This window comes from Suillus plorans, assembly GCF_016647745.1.
Source record: "Suillus plorans strain S12 chromosome Unknown HD556scaffold_100, whole genome shotgun sequence".
Taxonomy (NCBI): Eukaryota; Fungi; Basidiomycota; class Agaricomycetes; order Boletales; family Suillaceae; genus Suillus; species Suillus plorans.
The window spans coordinates 74,346-98,084 of NW_024537484.1; the positions used below are offsets into that span (position 1 = coordinate 74,346).

At 48.0% G+C, this 23,739-nt stretch overlaps 9 protein-coding genes across 9 annotated transcripts; 3 read left to right on the forward strand and 6 right to left on the reverse strand.

Annotated features, from left to right (window-relative positions):
* Positions 1–521: 521 nt before the first annotated feature.
* HD556DRAFT_1450174 (uncharacterized protein) lies at positions 522–998 on the reverse strand (the record flags this gene model as incomplete). Its single annotated transcript, XM_041307723.1, has 3 exons — positions 522–541; positions 590–663; positions 721–998. 3 exons carry the CDS (start codon positions 996–998, stop codon positions 522–524), a joined length of 372 nt encoding a protein of 123 aa, XP_041153454.1.
* A 178-nt stretch (positions 999–1,176) lies between these two features.
* HD556DRAFT_1418304 (uncharacterized protein) lies at positions 1,177–2,644 on the forward strand. Its single transcript, XM_041304411.1, has 6 exons — positions 1,177–1,686; positions 1,746–1,862; positions 1,911–2,033; positions 2,091–2,145; positions 2,196–2,301; positions 2,350–2,644. Exons 1-6 carry the CDS (start codon positions 1,261–1,263, stop codon positions 2,570–2,572), a joined length of 1,050 nt encoding a protein of 349 aa, XP_041153455.1. The 5' UTR covers positions 1,177–1,260; the 3' UTR covers positions 2,573–2,644.
* Positions 2,645–6,467, reverse strand: HD556DRAFT_1418308 (uncharacterized protein). Its single transcript, XM_041304412.1, has 7 exons — positions 5,150–6,467; positions 4,931–5,088; positions 4,629–4,882; positions 4,224–4,578; positions 3,590–4,171; positions 3,225–3,541; positions 2,645–3,169 (listed from the first exon to the last, which is right to left on the reverse strand). The coding sequence occupies exons 1-7, from the start codon at positions 6,261–6,263 to the stop codon at positions 2,713–2,715; spliced, it is 3,237 nt and encodes a 1,078-aa protein (XP_041153456.1). The 5' UTR covers positions 6,264–6,467; the 3' UTR covers positions 2,645–2,712.
* Positions 6,468–6,526: 59 nt separating this feature from the next.
* On the reverse strand, positions 6,527–8,424 carry HD556DRAFT_1418310 (AOX, alternative oxidase mitochondrial precursor). Its single transcript, XM_041304413.1, has 10 exons — positions 8,165–8,424; positions 7,974–8,104; positions 7,855–7,919; positions 7,684–7,801; positions 7,549–7,632; positions 7,436–7,500; positions 7,297–7,379; positions 7,165–7,240; positions 6,864–7,115; positions 6,527–6,813 (listed from the first exon to the last, which is right to left on the reverse strand). The coding sequence occupies exons 1-10, from the start codon at positions 8,370–8,372 to the stop codon at positions 6,735–6,737; spliced, it is 1,161 nt and encodes a 386-aa protein (XP_041153457.1). The 5' UTR covers positions 8,373–8,424; the 3' UTR covers positions 6,527–6,734.
* A 5,646-nt stretch (positions 8,425–14,070) lies between these two features.
* On the reverse strand, positions 14,071–14,894 carry HD556DRAFT_81006 (uncharacterized protein). Its single transcript, XM_041311696.1, has 3 exons — positions 14,629–14,894; positions 14,345–14,569; positions 14,071–14,287 (listed from the first exon to the last, which is right to left on the reverse strand). Exons 1-2 carry the CDS (start codon positions 14,770–14,772, stop codon positions 14,465–14,467), a joined length of 249 nt encoding a protein of 82 aa, XP_041153458.1. The 5' UTR covers positions 14,773–14,894; the 3' UTR covers positions 14,071–14,287; positions 14,345–14,464.
* Positions 14,895–14,947: 53 nt separating this feature from the next.
* HD556DRAFT_1455909 (39kDa subunit of Ndufa9, NADH ubiquinone oxidoreductase) lies at positions 14,948–16,643 on the forward strand (the record flags this gene model as incomplete). The annotated part of the gene is made up of 8 exons (XM_041308125.1): positions 14,948–15,004; positions 15,062–15,206; positions 15,265–15,359; positions 15,415–15,506; positions 15,569–15,813; positions 15,869–15,924; positions 15,985–16,328; positions 16,385–16,643. The coding sequence occupies 8 exons, from the start codon at positions 14,948–14,950 to the stop codon at positions 16,428–16,430; spliced, it is 1,080 nt and encodes a 359-aa protein (XP_041153459.1). The 3' UTR covers positions 16,431–16,643.
* Positions 16,644–16,680: 37 nt separating this feature from the next.
* HD556DRAFT_1418339 (mitochondrial import translocase subunit Tom22) lies at positions 16,681–17,680 on the reverse strand. The gene is made up of 2 exons (XM_041304414.1): positions 17,035–17,680; positions 16,681–16,969 (listed from the first exon to the last, which is right to left on the reverse strand). The coding sequence occupies exons 1-2, from the start codon at positions 17,416–17,418 to the stop codon at positions 16,886–16,888; spliced, it is 468 nt and encodes a 155-aa protein (XP_041153460.1). The 5' UTR covers positions 17,419–17,680; the 3' UTR covers positions 16,681–16,885.
* A 68-nt stretch (positions 17,681–17,748) lies between these two features.
* HD556DRAFT_1434916 (uncharacterized protein) lies at positions 17,749–20,888 on the forward strand (the record flags this gene model as incomplete). Its single annotated transcript, XM_041305373.1, has 15 exons — positions 17,749–17,803; positions 17,864–17,963; positions 18,028–18,070; positions 18,190–18,218; positions 18,272–18,391; positions 18,546–18,695; positions 18,749–18,844; positions 19,043–19,398; positions 19,449–19,486; positions 19,510–19,569; positions 19,622–19,749; positions 19,803–19,899; positions 20,010–20,223; positions 20,276–20,445; positions 20,571–20,888. 15 exons carry the CDS (start codon positions 17,749–17,751, stop codon positions 20,886–20,888), a joined length of 1,974 nt encoding a protein of 657 aa, XP_041153461.1.
* Positions 20,889–21,028: 140 nt separating this feature from the next.
* HD556DRAFT_81355 (Sas10 C-terminal domain-containing protein) lies at positions 21,029–23,584 on the reverse strand. The gene is made up of 5 exons (XM_041311711.1): positions 23,279–23,584; positions 22,792–23,224; positions 22,580–22,744; positions 21,479–22,528; positions 21,029–21,427 (listed from the first exon to the last, which is right to left on the reverse strand). The coding sequence occupies exons 1-5, from the start codon at positions 23,406–23,408 to the stop codon at positions 21,169–21,171; spliced, it is 2,037 nt and encodes a 678-aa protein (XP_041153462.1). The 5' UTR covers positions 23,409–23,584; the 3' UTR covers positions 21,029–21,168.
* Between the last annotated feature and the right edge of the window lie 155 nt (positions 23,585–23,739).

Here is a 23,739-nt window from a genome sequence, read left to right on the forward strand (position 1 = left end):
TGTCAACATAGGCAGAAAAACCAATATACGACGATTCCCCCAAGTGTGAATGTGCACGACCGAAACGAACGTCAATATTTTGATGAGTCAAGACACTCACACGAGTGACATCAAACTTCCTGCCATTCATACTGCCATTTATGTAATTCATCGCATTGAGTCCAAAACAACTTGCGCGATAGGGGCAGACGATCGATAGCAAGGTCCATGGTAAATGTGAAGACGTCGGTGAAAGTCCCGATGGGGAGCCTATTTCTGACTGGGAGGCCATGATTTTGGACTCATCAAGTTAAATCTGTAACGCTGCTTCTGCAAAGTTGCATATAGCCGGACGAGCTATGAACAATTTATGGATTAGGTCGGCAGAACAAACGTCAAGCGGACTCATGAACACTGTAATCATTCATGGATTTATGCTGCTGAACTCTATATTCAGTCAATAGAATAACGACTTGTGCAAATTGATGAAATCTAGGCCGTCGCTGGCGGAGCAGTGAGACCGAATAGCTTAGTGGGTTATACTATTTCTTGGGCTTCTTGGCTGGAGCGTAGGTCAATAGCGAGCTCCCGAGAAAACACTATTTCTCACCTCCATATCGACTCCGTCCAGTCATACGATTGACTACTCCTCCGAAATCTAAAGATCCACGGACGACCTTGTAACTAGGATAAAAAAGTTTAGGTGCACATTGGACATGCATATCCGGAGGAGAAACTCACCGGACACCAGGCAAGTCCTGAGCACGTCCACCGCGGACTGTTACCACACTATGCTCCTGCAAGTTATGTCCCTCGCCCTGAATGTATGCCATGATAGTCTTCCCAGTGGTCAACTTGACACGCGCGACTTTCCGCTTCGCCGAGTTGGGTTTCTTGGGCTTCATTATAAAAATTTGGGAGCAGACACCCTTTCTCTGAGGGCAGACCTCGAGTAGTGGTGACTTTGGGTCTTTAGCTTTTTGTGGACGCTTTCGTCGCATCGTCTGATTGAGTGTCATGGACAAGGAAGGCGACGAACTGAAAAGACGCGATTCGAGAAGAGACCTTGTGGCAAGAGAAGTCGCAGAGAGCTGAGTTAGCCTACATGGCTGAGATATTCGACTCCAGGCTCGCAGTGCAGACAACATTTTCGACTTGTTTTCGGCACTTACAGAAGAAGCTGGAGTGAGCTGACATAATCAGGACTATACCGCGTACACGCCTGCCCTCAACTCTAAATTGGACTCGCGACAAACGCGCTAAGTTACATACTGCTGAAGAATGCCGGTGGCCAGTTCTTCAAGGAGGAAGAGCGCGCGTTCTCGCAGGGAACCTTCTTCAGATAGAATAGAAGAGGACTATCCGTCTCAGCATGCTGGCAACAACGATGATGTCGAAGGTGGAGACGACGAGGAAGAACAGCCGAGGCGCAAGGTGAAGAAGGAAAAGAAGGCTCGAAAGCGCGCTCACGGAGACCCTGAGTCTGACAACGATCCCCCTGCTATTGAGGACGATGACGAGGACAATCGCATTGACATCGAAAACTTTCATGACCAGCCCCTAGACAAGAAGGAAGGCACGAAGCTCTCGGGCATTGCGCAGGACTGGGAAATGATCCGGAAGCAGATTCATCAGGGTTCATTTGCCCTCGCGAAGGATGTGGCTACTTCGCTTGCAGACGTCTTGGAAGGAGATAACGCAAACCAGGTGAGTTATTACCGGTCACCATTCACTATGGGCTCTTTCTGACCACCCGGACCACTCAGGCTTTGTCGGAGGTTGATGATATCATGAAAACATTGATTGACATCGACCATGAGATGCAATCACATGAGAAGGCTCTTAGCTGGATGCACCAGCAGCTTATGCGTGGCGAGCCAGTAGTGAGTGGGTCCTGATGGAGAATCTGGGGATATTGACGCCTCAAACAGGAGGGTGCCGTAGAGCTCTATGAAAAAGAGGTGAAGAAGAGGATTGATGAATTCAACGATAGAACGTCTCGGAAGAAGTATGGCTTGAACGATCAATACGTTCAGTTCAAGCAAGGCATTTTTGTACGTTGTCCGTTAATATACGGTTCACTGGCCTCATCAACTCACCCTCTCAAATAGGAGGTCCAGAATCCTGGCGAGAACATACCTCCCATTAATGACTTTATACCACGAGGTTATTGTTTCTGCATCTTGCGTGTAACGGATTCTGACAAAGGTCTTCAGAGGAGGGTGATGAAAGTGACGACGACGATGATTTAGAGATTGGAGGAGTCACACAAGACTTCAAATGTCCCATCACCTTGACGATGCTGGTGAATCCCCTGAAATCGTAAGTGAATTCATATTGGACTTGTTCTATTTAACCCAACTTTTGCAGCTCCACTTGTGGCCACGCCTTCTCTGGAGATGCTATCCGGGAATACATAAATAAAGGCCCTCCTTCTGGAAAGTCGTGCCCTGCCGCAGGCTGCAGTCAAAAGCTCACTATAGCTATGCTGGTTGCCGACAGTAGTCTCGAAAAACGGGCCAAACTTGCTGCAAGAAGGGCTCAGCGGGATGAAGATGACAGTGACGTTGACGATGATGAAGTGATAGAGTAAATCAGCTTCTCTGCAACTAATCTTGGCCTGGCTTTACTTAGCTTATACTGATTAGGGATCCTAATGAAAGGGTTTTCCTGACAAGCATGGCCTACGGCATCATGATATATGAGTGCGATATACAGTCTGTAGTGCGATGTTCAGTCTTCGAAAACAGACATTTCCACAAGCCCTCCGGCGTCTCTCAGTTTCGATTCCCTTTCTTTGTTTGCCCTAACGAGCTTCTCGATTTCGCACCCTAGTGCCCAACACCATGCATCCCTTTCAACCCTGCTTCTCATCCTGAACACAATAACCTTGTGCTTTGCCGAGAGGGAAGGCACGTTGTCCGCAGCTCCGTCCCTACTTTTGCGGTACCAGATAGCAAAGAGCATATCCTCTTCTGGATCATCGGCTTCAAATCCGTCAAAGTAACGACGGGGAGCACTGGGAGTTTCAGGGTGATACTCGCCTGGCTGCAAGGCAAGAGCAGCCAAATACCCTGAACAAACATAAGAATCCATTAGATTGATCTCCTTGCTCTTATGACGGAGAAATGAATTCCGCGAGACATGGTATTGGAGGAGACGTCCAGCGACTAGGAACAACTGCACGAGCCTGCCATTATGGAAAGGCGTAAGTTCGCGACCTGTCATTACGGGCGATCACTGACTTGTACTGTCCCCGGAACCCTTTTCGTATGAATGCGCGGCCACTCTTGAGTAAGCTTCTACAGCTGTCCAGCGTGCACCAATGATACAATGAGCTCAGTTCAGGCATAAATTCAGCATCTACAACGGGTGCTGTTGGAATTGTCTCCCCATTACAGCACGCATGCTTAGTAACACGTGGAGTGACGGGGGGACGATGGCGTGTAGAGTAAGATATGTTCATCTCATCTCGAGCATCAGTATGATGTCGCTGTGTCCAGTATTCGACAAGTGCGCGTAGTCGGTCGATCCATTCTTGACCCGTTTGGCAAGAATATGCCTAAAAAGAGAATCAAACAAGGAACCAAATTACTCCAAATATTCTTACTTCGAATCGGATCACGCGCCCAGATATCATGACGATTTCGAAGCAGCGTCTGACACGCAGCCGATTCTTATCCTGAGCCTGCGCAAGACCCTCGGCTCCACCGATGTCAGCCTCGTCAGTAGTTAAAATATCTTGGTTTCCCACAGATCCACCAGCTACAGTAGCCGTGGCATGGGTCCTAGCATCATGATTGGTGGTTTCATGGGTCGCCCTGCGGATCTGCCTAATATTCCGCAGGTCAAAAGCTTCAAATGCGGCTGCAATTTGAGATGCCCCTCGTGTGACCTCGGCCTCACGAAAAGCTCGAGTGTATTCTAGTGATTCATTATGGTGTGACGATAGGGCACGAGATAAATGAACGTTCGGAGGGACAGGAGCGTGAGAATTCGAGGGCCAAAGGGTAAAAAGGTGGCCGTCATGCGAAGTAAGGTAAATATGTTGTTTACCTTGACTGCTGGGTTTGATGCGATCGAGATACCCCTCTATACATGGAGGTTCGTGTACCTTTGTCCCATCGGGTAGGTGAATTGTAGCCGGATAGTGTTGTCCAAGCCTAAGCTCAAGGTGCGCTGGTTTGGTTCCCTGAGCAGGACGTCAGCTGAATCATATGTCAGGAGTCTCACATCATGTTCACCTGTTGCATCGCCAACCCACAGAGGACAGCCCACGGTCTAGGCTGGCCCATCACGTCTTCCTCCTTCCAAACCCAGTCAAGTTTTGCCCCCAAGTTCCACGCTAACTGGAGGGTTGTGCCTGCCGCAATTTTACGTTCTACTACATGATTCCAGTCACGAGATGCAACCTCGTGGGAGCCGCAAGATGAAGCCATGGACTTCCGGACAGCATCGGTAATATTTCTCCGGCTGAACATGTGATAGGCCTTGTCAATACTAACTTCGTCGAAGGCAGGAACATCCAAATCAAAGCGTATACCGATGGCCGGGCACCTGAGCTCAATAGAAGCGGGTATTTTACCACCCAGATGTCGCCTGTAATGACTGCTCGATCAAAAGCTGTGTCCTGAGTATTTCGTACTGACCATAACTGCCAGCACCAGTCCATAGCCCTTGTACGACACTTCGGCTTGAAAATGAACACATTAGTCCCTTCTCGTCCGCGGTCAAATAGAGCTTTGGCTTTCGGATGGTTGTTACGGACTGGCGCGCGCGGACACGAAATACAGAAAGTGAAGTCGGTGAAGGAATAAAAGGTTAAATGTGTTCGTTGAGATTTGAGGGGTATTATGAATGCGAGATGTTTATGTCCAGTGATGTGCTCTTTCCCAGGCAAGGTCTGATGGGATACACATCATAGCTCAGCAGGTTGGAAAAATAGGCTCACATAGTCTTCGTAGATCTCAATCCGCTCTCCGCGCCAGACCACCAGAAATTCAGCCCAATCCTCGTATCTAAGATGAGGAGTCGCACGATTCTGGACTTCATCAAAGTGGTAAGGAAGTGAATCGGATTTTGTGTAGCTAACTCTGACGAGCATTCGGTCTATGGAGATTGAACTGTATATCAATGGACGCCTTCTAATGACAAAATTCAAGATACTGACCTCGGAGTACGGTATTTTCCCGCTGTTTTATCTGTGATTGTTCGCGTGAGGTTGTCTCCAAGGCAACTCCTGCGCTAGTTTCATGTACTTCACTTCCACTTCTTGCAAGGACAGCCGCAGGAGATTCGGGGATATCGTTGACATCAGTTGAGAGCTGCAAGTTTGAGGAAGTCCCCTCGTTAGCATGATAAAAGCTTGTATCCTTCCCCTTCCCCTTGTCCAAGCCAACTGGTGCGAGCTGGGAGTCCGAGCCTGTTGGAGTGGTTACATGACCACCAACGAAGAATAATGTTTTTCGTTTATTTGCATTCGTGTGTGCCGAAGACTTCTTTCCCTTTAGAATAGTAGGTCGTTGAGAGCCCTCTGGGGGTGCAACACTAATGTCGTTAGCGGAGGATCCATGCTCGGGAGCCATGCCAGTAGTAAAAAGACCTGCGCTAGAAGAGGGCTCGGGACTCGGGGGAGGAGATATGGATGCTTGAGAGTCAAGAATTGCGCTAGGAGGAAGCCCTGTCCTAGCTGTGACAAACGTTTGATAGCCGACCGTAGAAGGGGGCTCGGTTGGGGAGGGGACATCAGTTTGAGCTTCGGGACAAGTCTGATCAGCCTGTGGAAGCGATATCGTGGGGCTGTCGAGAATGTTTACACCTAAAACATTTCCGATTTCGAAGCTTCCTCCTACCCAACGTTGCGTGGTAGTGCCAGCGTCCTTTTTGTGACGTCTCAAGGATCCGCCCCATTCGCTTTCTTGCCACCGCTTCCACATATTTTGTCGCTCATCCGTCTCAGCTTCCTGTCCCCAGTCTTCCTTTTTCCCACCTTTGCGAAGGAAACCGCGGTATGCATGGTTTTGGAGGAATGAGATGGACGAATCGTCGGCCCCATCACTTTCTTCGTCGCTTGAATGCAGCCACCTTAGAATTTGATTTGTAACTTTTTTGTTAGACGAATCCAAATCTGTTTGGATGGCATCCTTCGAAGCATCTTTCTCTGGCATGGGTCCTATGAAAATCCGGCGTCTTGAATGATCATAACTAGCGAGGGACTCGCCAGGATGTATCAATGCGACATCACGTAAAAGTGGTTCACTTTGATGCGCTTGCAAGGAGGCCATGAGCAAAAGGGGGTGGGTGTTGAGTGGCTGAGGCCTAGCGCTCGCTAGACAAGACCATCCGTGACGGTGTTAATGGCGCAGGGTTAAAGAAAGTGGCTAACCATCACGTCATCAAACCCTAACCTGGTTTTATGGTTTGTCTTGTGAGCGCACATTATGTACAAGGGGTCACCTTATACCCTGTTAAGCGTCCTTATTTCGTTGCAACCAAACCAACAAGGATAGTAGACGTAAATCTTCTTGTACACTTTCAAACCTTCATGCACGTGTGGGGTTCTGTCGGCTGCATTTTCGCTCCCAATATATTTCGTTTATCATAGTGGCTAGCTCGGTAGTCTAATTGTTCTCAGAATGTTCAGTGTCTATATCAGTATGTAATGTATGTATCTAAATCGAGTGGGGGTTTAACGTATAACGAAACGGATGCGACGGTCCGTGGGCTGGTCCGAGATCCGAGATTGTACTAGCCGGTTATTTCGAGTCGGCTTTACCGTGCTCCAGCATTTGATGCGACTCCTGCACGTACTGTTCGGCTTCCTCCCTCGAGAATCTGTTCAGGCGTCAGATGAAATAGTCATGAAAGTTGTATAATTTACGTACCCAAGCTTGCGCCCTTTGATAAGCATGTCTGGTTCCCGGATGGCGAAAGGGTTTACGTCAGTCTCGGTATTCAGGTTGGCAAAACTGTGATTCACGAAACGGTGCGTAGATTCATCAGACCGCACAGCGTAAATGACGTCAAGTAGGTTGGCGCTAGGGTCTAGACGCCAATAGTCTTTGGCAATCTCCGGAGCAGGCATATTGCTCCATTCAGGTAGACGTCCAGATTCGATGTCCTGGATACAACGAGTACTGAGTTGGTTAGTGTTGTTGCACTAATACAAATGAAGCTTGTCCTTACTAGGTTAAAACGGCTTCTTCCTCTAAGTATGCAACAAATCGGTGACATGTGCGGGGCGATATTATGTAGGATAAGACTGGTAGTGCGAGTTAGCAATGTGTTTGAGATCCCGACCGATTCGATGCCACGTACAAAATAAGTTAAAAAACACGCCCTGCGCCCCTAAAACCAGGCCTCGGAAAAACAATGAAGGCCTTCGCAAGGTCATAAAGGTCCTACATGATAATGCCTAGTCAGCTATGTTCAACTTCACGAAACACAATACAATCACATTAGATGCATTCTTTCATTCTCGGCTTCCTCCAGCAAGGTATGTATCCAACCAGAGTCTCGACGCTATCAAATAATTAAGAATGTGATCGTTAGAAAAGAAGTTTAGCTGACCATGAGACGCAGGCTGGTGAGGTGGCGGAGCATCGCCGCGACCATTCCGGGCACTCCGGCAACTGTCTCCAAGAAAAGGATGCGCTAAACGGTAATGAAACAACGGAAATAACACTTGATGATGGATATGCTCACACTTAACCACGCCTTCTCATCCAAGATATATCCGCCCTTCCTGAGTTCTTCGAGCGACATCTTGCTATCAGCGGGGATCGGCTTGTGTTTGTAACCAGACACTAGATCAAAACCCCATCTGGCATGTACATGAATACTTGCACGATACTACAAAGAACCTCTGACTCTCACCTTGTCAACCTGACAAGATGGTATGCAATTTTGTCCGATATGGTTTTCGCTTCCCTTTGGAGAACCTGCCAGCTCGCATTTAATACCAAGCGTGATCAGGGAGGAAATGGAGGAAGTACCTCGACTGCTTTGATCTCCTCCTGAGAGTATACAGGATGAAATAGAACCCAATCGCCTCGGACGATAGTGGGTGGCAATGTACTAACTGCATCAGGAGTAGTCAGACCCTGCTTAGATGCAGCCGAGTCTTCTGCAAAAGGATTACCGGTGCGTCAGTAACAAGAAACAATAATGGATAAATGGGTCTCACTGAGATGGAAGCCCTCTGTTCCTGTGGGTGATTCTTCATTGATTCGTTTCCCTGTCAATGAGTTGTTGTTTGGTTGACCAGTATGAATGAGCGCTCGTGTTGCGAACGTAGTTCCTAATTTAGGGGCTAGGTTCAACCCAGAGTGAAGAATGCCAATGCGGCAGGCAGGACCAGCACTAACAAGGGCAGTCCTCAGGATACTCGACATAGATAATCGACAAGAGGTCCGAGTGTTTGATTGGTAAGAAATATGGTATTATACACACATGGTACGAGGGCGCAAGTCGGTCTCTTATGTTAGTCGCGTTCCCGTATGGCTCCGATTCGCATCCGAGACAGTCCGTGACCCGGCGTTAAGTAGACCCAACAACCTGAAAAAGGTCCAATTCCTGTGCTCCTGCTATGCTCCGGGGTTTACTTTATTTTGACACTGCGCACTTGTGGGTCATGAGTTTCTGCTGGAGAAGGGGCGCATCAGAGACTGGTGAGCCGTAGATGGCACCATATATAAAAAGGTTTGCGTTATATTGAAACATAAAGCCATGTATAATGTGAGAAAACTACCGCAATGAACGTAAAGCACCCTAGGGAGACTCACCAGTTGTCTGATCTGAGTCAAGCATTATATTGTCCACTGGCTAGCGCTGAACGTTTTTACGTTCGATCGCTATGCAATGGAAGTACAAGAAAATTCGCTTCTTATTCTTATGTCATCATGCCAGATATGGCAGGTGCTCAAGAACAAGACCTGACAAGATAAGTTGGCGGAAAAATCCCATTTACCGTATCAGGTCTGGTGGAACCTGGCGACTTGACCAGGCACTCATGAAAGACGTGCTGGAAAGGATCGGAAATAATCAGGTCATTTACAAGATCTACTAGCATTAGGCATGAGAGACATATGTCTTTGAGTCGTGCCTACTACATATCATGATATGGCCCGTGTTCAGACACAGGTATCATGCCCGATGGTCATCTACGTCAAATATTCAACCAATTTGTCACAGTGTGGCCAGCTCGGGTCCGACAACTTACGCTTTACCAGGGCCATTACGGAGACCTTAGCGTCCTCTCTCGTGGATGCCAGTGTTTGCTTGTGAACACCGACGGCCGGTCGTGTTGCCGTTCCCGTACCTGGCGCTTTTTTAAGTTACTGTTGTTTATGCTCGCACCCAATCGTCTGTTGCATGATAATATGTCCGACTGCTACAGCCGCTATCCAATGTGACCTTTAGATCGCTATCAATATCTAGTACAAGACGAAGAAGTTTTCTTTCGTTGGTGGTTTCTGATCTGGTCGCAATGATGAGTCCTTCAAGTTGCCAAAATCATGTTTCAGCTTTCAGGGTCCCGGAAACCAACGATCCGACATAACCGTACGATAGTATCGGGCCGTTCAGGCGTTCAGATTTTTTGCGACAGTACTAGTATACATAGACTGACTATATTAAATCGGGCCTACAGAAAGTATTATGACAATATACCTGCAGGCACTCTAACTCAGTACTCATCGTGCATGCCAGTGTACAGACAGGAATAACATAAGATTACCTTCGGATAAAATATTGATAGAGACACAGCTTTTCAGTATATATGATAGACCGGACTGAGCCTTAACGCCCAAGGACTTCTCATCAATCTTCAAGTCCAGACTCTCCACTGACTTGTAAGATTTGCCCCACCGCAGCTCCGCAAATGTCGTAGGCTAGAAACGTGTGGCAGAAACACGAGGAGGATATATTTGATCCACGCAGTCATTTCGAGTCAGGATTTTGTCATGAACATGCACATCATAATGGAAGTTTCATTGATCAGGGGAAGCATACATACCCGTGTCCAATGGAGCTTAGAGGCACCAGAGCTATTCAGTAGTGTGCCTGATTGGTATCTGCGCTTTGCCCTAGTTTACAGTGGAAATTCGACTTGGCAATGTGAGAAAGTGCCTACATCGGGTTCAAAAGGGCACTGCAAATACTTCTTTGACATGTTGGTCTCATTGTGATCATAAGACGGCAACAAAATGACCTAAACACCAGGCAGGATCCGCTATACTGGCGATCAGGACCACTGTGGGACAGTACCCACAACGCAAAGCGCTGTGGACAGTATAGATGCACCGAACATGAAGATACCCCATTCTGGAATTACTGGTAACGCGAATAGCATTAATGAAGAAGATGGAAGATCCAACGTGACTTAAATCTGTAGCGTTATCAGAGTAAAGGGTCCACAGGAATCCAATAACACGACTGGTATCCACATCTGGGCTTGGTCAAGCGGGTGAAAGCCGCTGGGAGTTGCTTCCTTGGTATTGAACGTAGATGACAGGGGGGGATGTCAAACAGATGTAGAGTTCAGCGATAAAGTTCATTACCGAGACTTTAGCGGCTAGTGTCAAGGGCACTCCAAGAGAATCGCCCCCTGTCTAGAACACCCCGCCACCAGACGATCGCATCAGAAGATGCTGATAGTTCGCTCCAATGATAAATGGCCGCCCCATAAGGTTCCAATTCCACGATCATTCATGGATAGAAAACATGAGGTGATTCATTTCCGAGGGTGGCGATTGCGTCGCTTTAAAAGGATCCAAAGCTATTTTTCTTTCGAGTTAACGGCGCGGAACAAGAGGCATGAACATACTTTAATGGTTGTATCCATGGCGAAACATAAACATGCTGGCAATGCAGTGTGACCATGGGAGATCCGAACCTGTTTGTGTGAATCATAATTCAGCAAGCGCTGAGGATAACATAGTTTGAGAGCACGAAAGGGGACCAACGAGGCATCGCTAACTCAGAAGCCTGCAGGAAAACGCGTTGACGGATTGAAAGCACAGGTATAAAGACGTAGTAGGATCTGAGACTAAGCCCACAGGGTATATCAGGCGCAAAAAGGCATATTTCATCTCGAGGAGCCTGGAATGTGAATTGTCACCGAAGTGACCGACGTCATGAGATCTGGTTTTAAGCAAAGAACAAGAAGCAGTAGTAAGTCAGAACTGACTAAAAGAGGTGCACAGATAAACTTGTGCACAGCTAAAAAGACAAGAGGCGGAGGCGTGGTTGCCTCCCGGATCCGTAAAGTCGGGTTTGCATGGCGATGATGATGGATTATGTTGAGGACCCAAGTTAGGACATTGTGGACGATTTCAACGTGTTTTTGAAAGATAGCTTGCATCTGACGGAGTGTAACAAACGAAGCAGCTGACAAAAACCATAAGAAAACACAAGGCTACCAAGGGGTATCGAAAAAGGAATCAAGGGCCGACAGGTGTTGGACAGGCGTCATGCCAGTTCAAGGCTTGTGGCTTCGATCCAAGTCGAAGTCCTGATCTGCCGGTTCAATTTTCTACTTTCCTTCCGGCTACATAAAAAGGCTTAACCTTTCACCAACGACCCAATCTTTCTTCCTTTTCACTCACAGCGGCTGTTTTTTTTCTAGCAGATGTGTGCTTAAGCATCGATGGAAAACGTAGCGCAGTATACTAATTCACTCGTCTACCCATCATCCAGCACACCTGGCACACGCTCACATGAGGATGATAATCCTGTAAACGCGTCTTCCGCCTGGTTATCTGGGCAGAGGTCTACTTCAAACTCTTCTACGAGTTCCACCCAGCTATCATCCATCTATTCCGCGGTGGATCGTCCTCCAGATCACGGAGATTATGCTTCTACATCCACATCGTATGGGCAAGTGCAGCCCAACGACTCTTATTCCAATTATTCCCAACCATCCAACATGCGTCCCGAAGATGATGGAAATCACTCCGCGACAATCGCTCTCTCTCCTCAAATTTCGGGTAGCATCGGCCCTTCCAGGCTCACGCGCCGGCAGACACGCGCACAGTCCACCCTTCACATTGGTCTCAGAAGAGACAGACCACCTGCACCATCAAACGGACAGTCTGATTTACACGGGGCCGACGAGGTACGTCATAGCTCGTGCTTTTCTCATCATCTCACCTGGCTCATCGCCTCCTTTACTAGTCTTCCTACTACATGTCTCCAGGGAGTGCCGTTTCGCGCCCTCAGACGCCTGCAAGCAGTAGCGACCCAAATCGCTACCAACTACCTGACAGAGTGTCTTTCACAATGGGTTCGGGTGGTATGCCCTTGCAATCACCTCGGTACCTGAGCACGCCTGTGTCAGCATCACCCTATTCCCCGTTTCCCATGTATCACCAGCATTCACGTTCCACATCATCCTACTCTACCTCTAATCCACGCTCTGCTTCGCCCGCATTAAGCGTTGCATCTGCACTCACATCTATCTCATCCGCTACCTCCGCCCCCAACTCTCAGACCTTCCCAGCCTTTCCCCTTCCTTCACCTCCAGGCGCTGTCATTCCACGTGCCAAGCAACGAAAGCAACGTCTTTTTAACGTTGACCGTAAGGCCATCTGCATTTACCACCAAGACAACCCCAATGCACGGCAGGAAGATATCGCAGCACGGTATGGTGTTGAGCGGAGCACCATCAGCAAGATCCTGAAAAATAAAACAAAATGGATGAATGTCCCAGAGGATGAAGACATGCGTGTGGCCAAGCATAGGTAACGATCCCCTTTGTCCATTCTTTCGTAAATCTCACTTGTATTCAGGCCTTCAAAATTCCCTGAGGTCGAAGAGGCGCTCGTCGAGTGGCTACTTCAAATGAAGCAGCAGCAACAAAACACATTACTCTCCGATAACCTCATTCGCACAAAGGCTAAGGAAACTGCTCGCAATTTGCAGATCCCTGACGAGAGATTCAAAGCTAGTTCAGGATGGGTCGAGAACTTCAAGCATCGCCATAACATTCGCAAGGGTGTCTGGCAAGGTCACGAGAAGATTCTGCGGGCTTCTCGTGGCCTCGCGGGTGCCCAAGAGCACAGGCGTGGCGCCACAGATACAGTGCTTTCACCCCTTAATCCCGCATTCGAGGGTCGCTCTGAGGTTGCGCATGGACACGATTCCGAAGAGCATTCTACGATGGCTGATGGCGATGATGACATGGAATCAGAAGATGAGCCAGAAGTTCCACACCCTCTGCAATCACAAAGCGACACTGGGCCTTCTTTGTCCCAAGCACCACTAGGACCTACTCTCCCCCTACCACGCATGTGGGCTATACAAACGGATCATCTAACCGCTCCCAATACGCCACTTTCTTCGGTGCCACCGGGCAATGCTCATGAACCCATATCTCACCAGTCCTTTGTGCACCAACGCCACGAGGAACGGCAGCCAGACTCGGTCGCAGCGGAAATGAATTTATCCGCACTGTCGAATCCTGTGCAGCAGCACCTTCAGGTTACAGACCCGCAGCAAGGGGTACAACTCACGCACTCAGATCCAAGCTCCCAATATACCGAACCGGCTGTTGTATACCAACCCGCACCGCCTATTACAGCGGGCGAAACTATTGTTAATATCGCAGAAGCCGAGGATTCCATCAACAAAGTCATAGGCTTTGTCGACTCTCGTCCTAATCTCCTGTCTCAGACGCAGCGAGATGCCCTCCACGAGATCAAATGCATACTCTTCCAAATCGGAAGTGGAGTGCCGTTTGACCGTAACTGGAGATAATGTCGGACGTCCCTCGATGGTTCCTTCACTCCGCACGCGTGGATCATCATCCCACATCCACGTGCAATTTTTTTCTTGCCTTACCTCTCACCAGCGTTCTACATGCATTTAATCATTTTCTCATGCTTCGCATTCACCCGACATTGCACGATCGCATCAACATTTTACATGTCTCTCGTAGGGTCCCATTCGTGTCTGCATTCACACTCGGTACATACTCGTAGTTGCATGCCATACCTCGCATTTGATACATCTCTCCTGCATCCACTAGCTCTTCTTGGACTCTGCTGTTTTACCTAGCTCATTTGCAATGCAGAGACATTAAGTTGTCTGTGTACTATTGCTTGATCGTTATATTTTGCAATTGTTTATATCTTGCAATTGTTCAAGCATGCTATAGTCATTTATAATATACCGTCGTTCATCAACCTTCTCTGTGGCGCTGCTTGATATCCGGTCACTCAAATGACATGCGAACTGCGTATGTCGATTGGCCATGCGGAGGCTTATCGTCCCGACGGAATACTCGAGGGTCAAATCCGTAAAATCACACCTGGATTATTTTTGGGGTCTGTAAGTACAGCTTGTAAAATATTTGTGGGCAACGCACCCGTCACACCAGCAACAGCACACGAACTGTCAAGACTTGGAGGCTTTTCCACTCGGAGTCATCTTGGGTGGTTCGCTGCGCAGAATATGGGTAAATTCGAATTATACGTATACGGGACTATCAGTCATACGCATCGAGGGTGTTTTTCATGATCGAGAGTTTGCCGGCTGATGCAGCAGATACCATTTGCTGTTCGATGGATTTGTTTATCTTGGCCGTCAGTGACTACATATCCAGTGCAATGGTCAATGAAACTCGTAATTCATTAGAAGACGAAGGCTTACCTGCCTCATGGAAGCCTGCTTGACCAGAGCGGTCTTTTTGGGTGGGATGTACCGTTTCCCTTTTTTCGGGTTAGCAGCGGCCTTGGCAGCTTGTCTTGACGATGAAGCCTTGCTATGAAGACCCTTTGTTTTGCCCTGGACCATTGATGATGAGATAAGATGCGGGCTTTCGCGTTAAGTGATGTCAAAGTTATGTGGACTTAATCGAGTTACATATCGGGTTGACCGTCCACAAATCACACGACCGGAAAATTCCGGTTAGCTTTCCTCCGCCGCTACCTTGCAGCTCAGTCTGCTATTTCCATCGTCGGCGACAGCTATGCTATCAGCATCCCATGTTCTACGCGTTCAGCGCGTAGCTGTATCACGCGGGAAGGTCAGTGTACCTTCAAAGTGTTCTTATTGACCTGTAGTGACTGAGTTGACTTTGCAGCGTACTTTGCATGACTTGGTGACGCTTCCTGGCCGTAAACCAATTATTTCGTCCGGGACACCTGGTTACAGCGCAGTGAGCGGCCATGTTGTCACCGTCTTTGGCTGCACTGGATTTCTCGGACGTTATCTCGTCTCGAAACTTGGTAAGCTTAATTTGGATCACCTCAAGGTTTTGGCGTCTACTAACACTCCACTTTACAGCTCGAATGGGTACACAGGTCATCGTGCCTTACCGCGAGGAGGACGAGAAGAGGCACCTCAAACCAATGGGCGACCTTGGCCAGATAGTCTCCATGGTAGCGTCGCATCTGCTTCCATGCCCCAATCGCAACCATCTCAAATTCATTTCAGGAATGGGATATCCGGAATGACGAACAAATTGCCGAGTGTTTAAGGCATTCCGACATTGTTTACAACCTTGTCGGCCGACAATATGAAACAAAGTACATTTTGAATTTAATATTATGTGTTAACCTACGCACTCACTCCACTCTAATCATCCCAGGAACTTTAAATACTCTGACGTTCATGTTAGCGGGGCGGAGAGGATTGCAAAAATCGCGGCACAAGCAGGAGTACCACGCCTAGTACATGTTTCTCATCTGAATGCTTCCACGTCTTCCCCGTCGCATTTCTACCGAACCAAAGCTGAGGGCGAAGAACGGGTCAGGGATGCGTTCCCCGCTGCCACTATTGTCCGCCCTGGCCAAATGTATGGTTGCGAGGACAAGTTCTTGAATAATATGGCTAGTGGGTTCGAAGTTCCGCTTTATCGTTCATCCGTTGATCAGGCAAATGTGTCAAGGTTGGCCTATCTGGTGGAAGCTCAACCACGGAGAAACTAAAATTCGACCAGTTCACGTAAATCTCGACCCTGCCATGGTCATGATCTTCCTTCTCAAACTGATCGTGGGTTGACAGGTTATGGATGTCGCTCAAGCTTTAACCAATTTGATGACGATCCCTCAAATTCCCGGCACTATTTCCCTTCCTGGACCAAGGACGTTGACGACGGAGTACCTGTTAGACATGGTATCTTCCTTGACATATACACCGCCGTCGAGTGCACCCGTGCTACCGAAGTCTATTGCGTTGGCCCTTGCCAAGGTTGCTCAGGCACCGTGGTGGCCGCTCATTAGTCCTGATGAAGTCGAGAGGCGCTATATAGACGACGTAGACGTTCCAGGCGATTGGGAAACTGTAGGCGTGACTCCTGACGAGATCGAGAACCATGCGATCACGTACCTACGAAGGTACCGTTCGGCGTACGTATCTGGTCGACTACACATTGCCCGAGGAGCTAACTTTCCCTTTGCCTTAGAGAGAACTTCGTGCGACCGGTGGTTTTCCCTGCGCGGTCGAGCTAGGCGAATGTCATTTCCGACGCTCGCGATTCGTGGACCGTTGCATCATACCGTAGGATATATAGAGTCATATCGGATCTTCATGGGCGTTGCTTATTGTTCCATACTGGAGCAATAAATGATTTCATGAAAGCGTTGCTAGGATGCGTTAGCTCAAGTGAACCTGTGAACCTATTCCCAGCCCAGGCTAAGAAGTCGCTCAAATGCCACCCGACTCGGGCGAAACAAGAACATATGGGCGTGAACTGCTTAATGAACTGAGTAGAGTTTTATTATAGCATGATCGAATAACACGTGGATAACAATTCGCTGCGACACACGATGTGGTTTCTGCCGACGACGCGGATACTGCGGAACGCGAGAGAATTATGTATAAGGTACACGTGTGCATAAAGTATCTGAGTACTTGTAACTGCTGACAAGGTGAAAGAACAGCTTGAAAACAGGCTGGCTTTCGATCAGAAGCCGGGCGGAACGATGCCCTTTTGAGGTGCCTGATTTGAGCCCGGTGGCGGTGGGTAAGCTGATCCTGGCGAAAGCATCTATAAGCATTAAGAATCAGTAAACAAGCCATATCAAAGTGATAGAAGAATATAATAACACTTACCTGCTGTGCACCTTGCTGTTGCGCAATCATTTCGCGTTCCTGCGCTACTATCTTTGCCTCATCTTCCAAACTCAGCGCAAGGGGGAGCCCTACGAGGAGGGCTGAAGTGGTGACTATCCAGACGATGTTACCAATGACTTTTCCGCTGATCCTAACGAATGATGCAGCATTTGAAAACTTGGTAGAGATGTTGTGTCTGGTAGTTGGGGGGACTATGTCTACCAGTGCGCTTATGCGGTCATACAAATTTTCTTCTGCAGAGAGCTCAGAAGAGATTGAAGAGATTGATTCTTGAGAAGAATGACGTGAAGATGAGGATGAGGCATAGGGCGAGTTGGCCGAAGACTGTGGGTCTTTTTCTTCTACGATCTCGACTTTGACCATGGTTTGAGCACAAGACTGAAAACTTGGAGCCGACGTGAGAGTCTGGACTTCGGTGCCGGCAATTCCTTGATCGGAGTTTGTATTTTACTTTGTCATAATCTGTCTTATCCAAAAACGAAATCTTTCTTACCGAATCAACAGAATTTGTAACTAAACTCAGTTCCAAAAGTGGAAAATAAATCAATTTGGGATTTCGCTGCCAATATCCCTATTACGGCTGAATTATGACTTATGGTATTATAAGTACACGGATGACCCAATACAAATGATTCCTCCTTGTCCTCCTGTTATTTCTCTTAATTATATCAGTCTATACCACCCCATCATAATATGCAGAACGGTGACCATGTTCGCAATGATAACGGTCACTCCTTCTCGCATCCAGGTAAATTCGTTTCGAATCGATCATTAACTCTCAATTCTCACAACATCACACCTCCCCAAGGCCTCATTCTCCCAACTCAATCTGTTCAGAATCAGATCCATGAGTTAGCCAAGACCCTTCCGCCTCCAAGAAAGCAAAACACCGCGTGTGATGCCTGCAGGTTTGCGCAGCATGCTGGTGATCGGCGTCTGCAGACTTATTCTTATTCACTCCCATCACCACAGGTCCCGAAAGGTCAAATGCAATAGACTTCCTGGCGAAGACAAGGTGGGTAATATTTGAGCAACCCTGCTGACAATTATCTCATTTATTCTTCATTATTTCAGTGCCAGGTGATTACGTTTTCCTTATATGCTTAACTGCAACGTTCTGAAGATAAACATCAGCACTGCTTGTCCAAGAACTATCCTTGCACGTTAGTATCTTTCTATATTGATTTGTTAAGCCGCGAGCCGACCCGTTATCTAGCCATTTCGTCCAACAAGCGACCAGCGAAAAGAAGCGTAGCGCTGCCGCCCGGAGGCCGAGAAATATATCAACAAGCTCAAGGTTAGCTTCGGGCACTCCTATCTCGTCTCGCTTATCATCGTATCTCTGATGTTCGATTGTCGAATTTCGCTTTCTCTGCATAATCTTCATCGCTGCCGTTGCCTTACCTGCCCGTCATTCAGCACCTCTCCTGTATCTGCTGGGTATGAAGCTATAGATTTTCTTCGATTCCTCGTCTAACATCTGCCGATAGTTCATCACCCATTTCTGAGCATAACACGCCCCCCTGGTTCAAAGCCGCATTTGGTCCATGGAATTCAGGGCGCATTCAAAGTTATGGTGGTCTCAGCATGCAATCCACTACTCCAACGCTTCTTCATCACCTGTTTGCTGCGCCGGAAAGGTGGATACTATATTCTATTCGCGTCGCCTAGCTGACTTATCTAGTCACGTCAGCGATTCCACATTTATGTTCAAATCACGGTCATCATCAGGCTATGCCGCATGGGGAGACATGGCATCCAAACTTGAAGATGAAGCCTTCCGAGCAGAGTACGTTGCGTCTACCCCTTTTCCTCTCACATTACGTAAACGATCGAAATTATCGCGGTGTACGTCAAGTGTTATCGTGTTCCATGATGGTTACTGAGGAGCCTCTTCGAAGTGGCTTTACAGTTCCTTTTCATTTGCCGTATCGATCCATTCCTAATAGGCTGTTACTGATCCGTCCGGTTTTGCTTCTCATGACAGGTTCGCCCTTGACCTAGTTGAAGTTTATTTCCAGATAGTCCATACCCGTCTTCCTCTTCTCAACCCCTTACAGTTTCGCGCGCGGCTAAATCTTCAGGCAACTCAACAAAGGCCAGTGATCGCAAAGCAGGACGAACCATTACACCCAGCCCTTATCGCAACTGTCCTTGCCTGGGGTGCAAAATTCTCAGAACATCCTCTTCTGGTGGCAGATCGCGATAGAAATGGTGGACAAAGCCTGCTCGCGAAAGCGCTCATCAACCGCACCCGAGAGCTGGCTGAGTCGTTAAAAGTGCACCGCATACCAAACACAAATCATGTCGTCATCTCGTTGCTGATCGAACCTTTGCAATGTCGTACGTATTTTATTTTGCCGATTTTGCGTTTACTCATCATTATGCAATAGAGGACCCACGACTTGACAACGGTAATATTGATCTAATTGTTTTCACTGCTGCGGCTGACAGGGAGCAGGCTTCCACGGGTTCTGGCTCACTAGTGGAATACGTAACTTACTTGGATTACAGGTAAGTAGAATGATTGCATCTAAAAGATTCATTCTCAGAAAATCACTTGAAGATCAATCACAAATCCGTGATGGTGCTTATCAAAGATCCCGAGGCGCGCGGTACCATGATTTTCGCTTGGTGGATGGCTTGTTTGTCGGATGCGTTCTCCTCTTTTTATTACCGCCGGAAGCCTATGCTGTAAGTTTAGCAATATTTTTTTCTCCATCGAACACTAATATCCGCCCATGTAGCGATGACGACGACTACGACATTGACTTCTACACTGCTGATCAGAATGCCCAGGAGACCACCGACCCCACGGCTCCATCCCCTAGAGAACAACTGGAGGTGAGATTCAGGGTCGTGTTCTGCGAACGCTCATGATACTCACGTCATGCTTAGTTTTTGGTTGGTAAACTCTAAACGGTATCTTTAGATGCGCACTTACGCTTTATCAGGGGTACTATCAAGCCGCACACGCCCTTGCTCGGATCTCACGGACAATTGCTCGCCAACTCTGGAGGCCATCTACAGATCAAGATGGTATCCCCCTTGATTCCGTCCTGTCTTATATCTCGGATCTAAGCAAATGGAGAGATGCTCATTTGTCCAAGGTCGGTGTGCCACCTAACTTGGAGGCTAATTGGGATTTCGTATCTGCGGTCTCTGCATGTCAGTAGTCGATATCTTGTCATCGTGTTGAGTCTGCTAACCTAGTCTTTAGGTGCAAGCGATGCTCAGTATCATGTCACCTGGGTAGCCCTTTTCTTTGCGATGGATGAGTTTGGTATCCGCGACGACGCCTTTACGCCAAGTAGTATCAATCAGGTGGAGACTGCAAAACGTAAAGTCATGGAAGAAGCTCTGCAAGCATCCTTACGCATCGCGGCGCTTGTGAGTGACTGCGGCTTGGCGAATTACCACCGCTGATTTTTTTCCAAGGCTGGAGTACTTACTTCAAATGGCTACTTGGTACGCTTGTCTTTAAAAGTACCACTATATCAATTAACTCCGTTCAGAAACTGGACCCTGCGGTCATGCATGTCAGCTGTATCAACGCAGGAAATTTTCTTGCTCGGCTAGGCCGTCCCGAAGTATTTCAGTGCATCAAGGCATTGGAACAATATAGCTATGCTTATGAAGAGACGAAGGAACATGCAAAGGAGATCAGCCGCGAGTATGACGCTGCGCTGCAAAAGGGTCCGAATAATTTCCACGAAATGGCTAGCGCCATCAGCCCATCTTCTCGTGCCTTCCCTGCAGAGATCATGAGCGTCGACGCGCTAACCAACGGCAATGGCAAGCACCATGGAAATACGGTGAGTCCTTTTCTTTAATTCCCGAGGCGATAGGCTCATGCATGATGCGCTAGTACATGTCGATTTAAAGCGTTATTCTAGGCTTTTACCCCTTTATTATTTTCGCCCTTGTAGATCGGTTACTTGCGGTCTCCTAAGCCCTTATACGGATTATTGTTTACTCCCCTCCCAGCCCTTCCTGCATCCATGGACTCACATTTTCGATTATGTAGTTATTCGAGCCTCCCATTTGGTTTCACCATGTTGTCTAAATAGTACGATGTACTGTAGCAGGATATATTCCAGATAGTGATACCCTTTATCCCAGGCGGACGCTCTTGATAACTTTGGATATACCAGACTGCTCGCCTGTATATTTTGAGGCATCGCCGATACCACCTTTGTAAACAGCACGTTGTGATGACACCCTCTTTTTGGCTTGCTCGTATTTTTGGCGTTTTTTAACACGGGGATTGCGTACACTCTTTGACCTGTGCGGCGTTAGTCCCTTATTTTTCATGATGGCTCGCGTGACCGAGCGCGGGCCAGATGTTTCATCATGTTGATCAGAGACAAGTCTACGAGGATCAGATGAGAAAGTCCCGTGATATATGAAAACTGGGGCTTACCGCTCGGCCGCCCGAACCTCCTCATAGTCCATCTTTTTCTTGCTCTTCTTGTCCGCGGCCTGTCGTTTTACGAGCTCGTAATAGCCATGTACTGCAGCCGTGTCGCTATCATCATCGTCCTCAACATCAACATCTCTCCGTCTCTTTTTGCCGCGGTTGCTTGCATCAGTAATTTCGGGATCCACACCATCCAGGTCATCTCCGCCCATCCCCAATGTTCCGGCCTTGCGCTGCCGCTCTTTCTCCATTCTCTGTTCCTTTTCTTTCCTTCGTTCGCGGTAAGGAATGTCATCATCACCGCCCACTGCATTGACACGAGCGTTCTGGCGCCGTGCAGTAGCGCTTTCAATCCGTGACACATGGAAACGCAAGCTCTTCTTGCGTGCCTGTTTGTCCGTGGCGTCAGCGTGTTGTAGGAACGTGGATTCACCAAATGCGTCTGTGCTACCGGTGTCAGCGGGAGCCGAACGCTTCTTCTTTGCGGAAGTCGAGGCCACCTCAAAGTCTGGCTCGACAAGGTCGAAGATTGGCTGTCCATTTTTATCTTCGGAAGTCTTGCGTTTTTTCTTGGGAGGGTTAGCTTCTATCATCTCTTTCTTGGACGCCTTTCCGGTTTTTTTCTCGGCGTCCATCAATAAATCTGTAAGTTCGTTAGATTCGAGACCCTTCGCCATTAGAATGCTCCACAAGTCAGATCCTGGTTCGTCGTATGCATCTTCATCATCTTCTTCGTCTTCTTCTTCCTGCGAATCAGTGCCAACGCCCAAATTTTCTAACATGATGAGTGATTGTTTGAGAGTGAGCAAGCGATTTAGGACAGGGTGCTGTCTCAGGAGTAGAGGACGGCCTGCGTATTTATCCGAGGAGCGAAGATGAAGATAAAATGCGAGGGTAGTGGCATAGGTCAGGAGAGCCTCTGCAATGTAAAAAAAGAACTGGTTGGTCAGAAATTTGGATACGTCACAAGTAAAATAAGCAGGAGGTGAGAACTGACGGTAGTATACGTGCAGGAGTCCGAGTTCAATTCCATCGGTTTCTTTCTCCGATGCTCTAAACAAATGTTGAGCATGAATGTTGGAAAGAAGTGTTATGAAAACTCACGCGGCGATTTTTGCTTGTATTTCGATGAGATTACGGGCCGTATCATCCCAGTCACGGGCCAAGGCAAGAGCCTCTGGATTTTCTCTTTCCAGGTGCTGCAAGATGGTCGTCTTGTCATTTGAGGATGCGTCGATTAGGGGCCGTGATTGTTCCTCTAATGAATCTCTGAAAACAATGTAAGCCACGGATAACAAACGAATGATACTACGTACTCAACCTCAGCGTCGGATGCTGGTTCAAGACCTTCGCCCAATCCAAAATCGCCCTCGTCAATAGCGTCTCGAGCCTTCAGCTGAAGTTTGCGTGCTTCCTGTTCCTCCAGTTCATTCGCCTCCTCGTCTCCTGAGTCGATCTGGGCGGCATTAGAGGAGTAATACGCTGACTTGCTTCGGCCCCAGGACTCATCCTCCTCAGATCCGGTGTCTGGAGATGACGCCTTCTTCAACTTGGTTTTTCTCCTGGCGACAACTGCATCTTCTTCATCGTCTTCATCTTCAGCATGCGCAAGTCCGTCCTCGTCCTCTTCAGCTTCCTCTGAATCCTCGTCTGATACCCCTTCAAGAGCAAACACTTCGTCTTCATCCCCGTCTTCATCCTCGACATCCCCATCTTCATTCAAAAGAATCTTATCCCTGGACGCATGAACTAAGATGATGATAGTTTTCAACATGAAATCATTTTCGGGATATGACAACGTACATTGGTCCTCTTCGTCTAACTCAATATCAGAAGCCTTATTCCACCGTTTTATTTTACCATCCTTGCGATCCACTGGCCGCGACTTCGAGCGAGAATTACTCTTACCAGATGACGGTCGACGGCGAGGCATACTTGGGTTTCAATGTTGGATGCCGGAAGTGCTTTCATGTCACGGTGTTTATTTTGACGTGACGTGACTGTCGAGTCTGAACCGTTTCAATTCGTTTGGATCTTCAAGCATTTTATTCACAAATATGGTGTTGAAGGTGAGCTGTTTAGGCTGGCGCAGTGGAGGGACATTAAATAGCATCATCATCACCTGCATTAGCTGCACTGCCATTTGTCCTACACCACTTGTCACCTCTCGCGGCATCCTGAACCTTTTTCGTCCGTTTTGGCTAATGGCACCCGTTCCGCACTTTCTTGCACTTTCATATCACCTTCTGTCTTCCTCAGGCCAC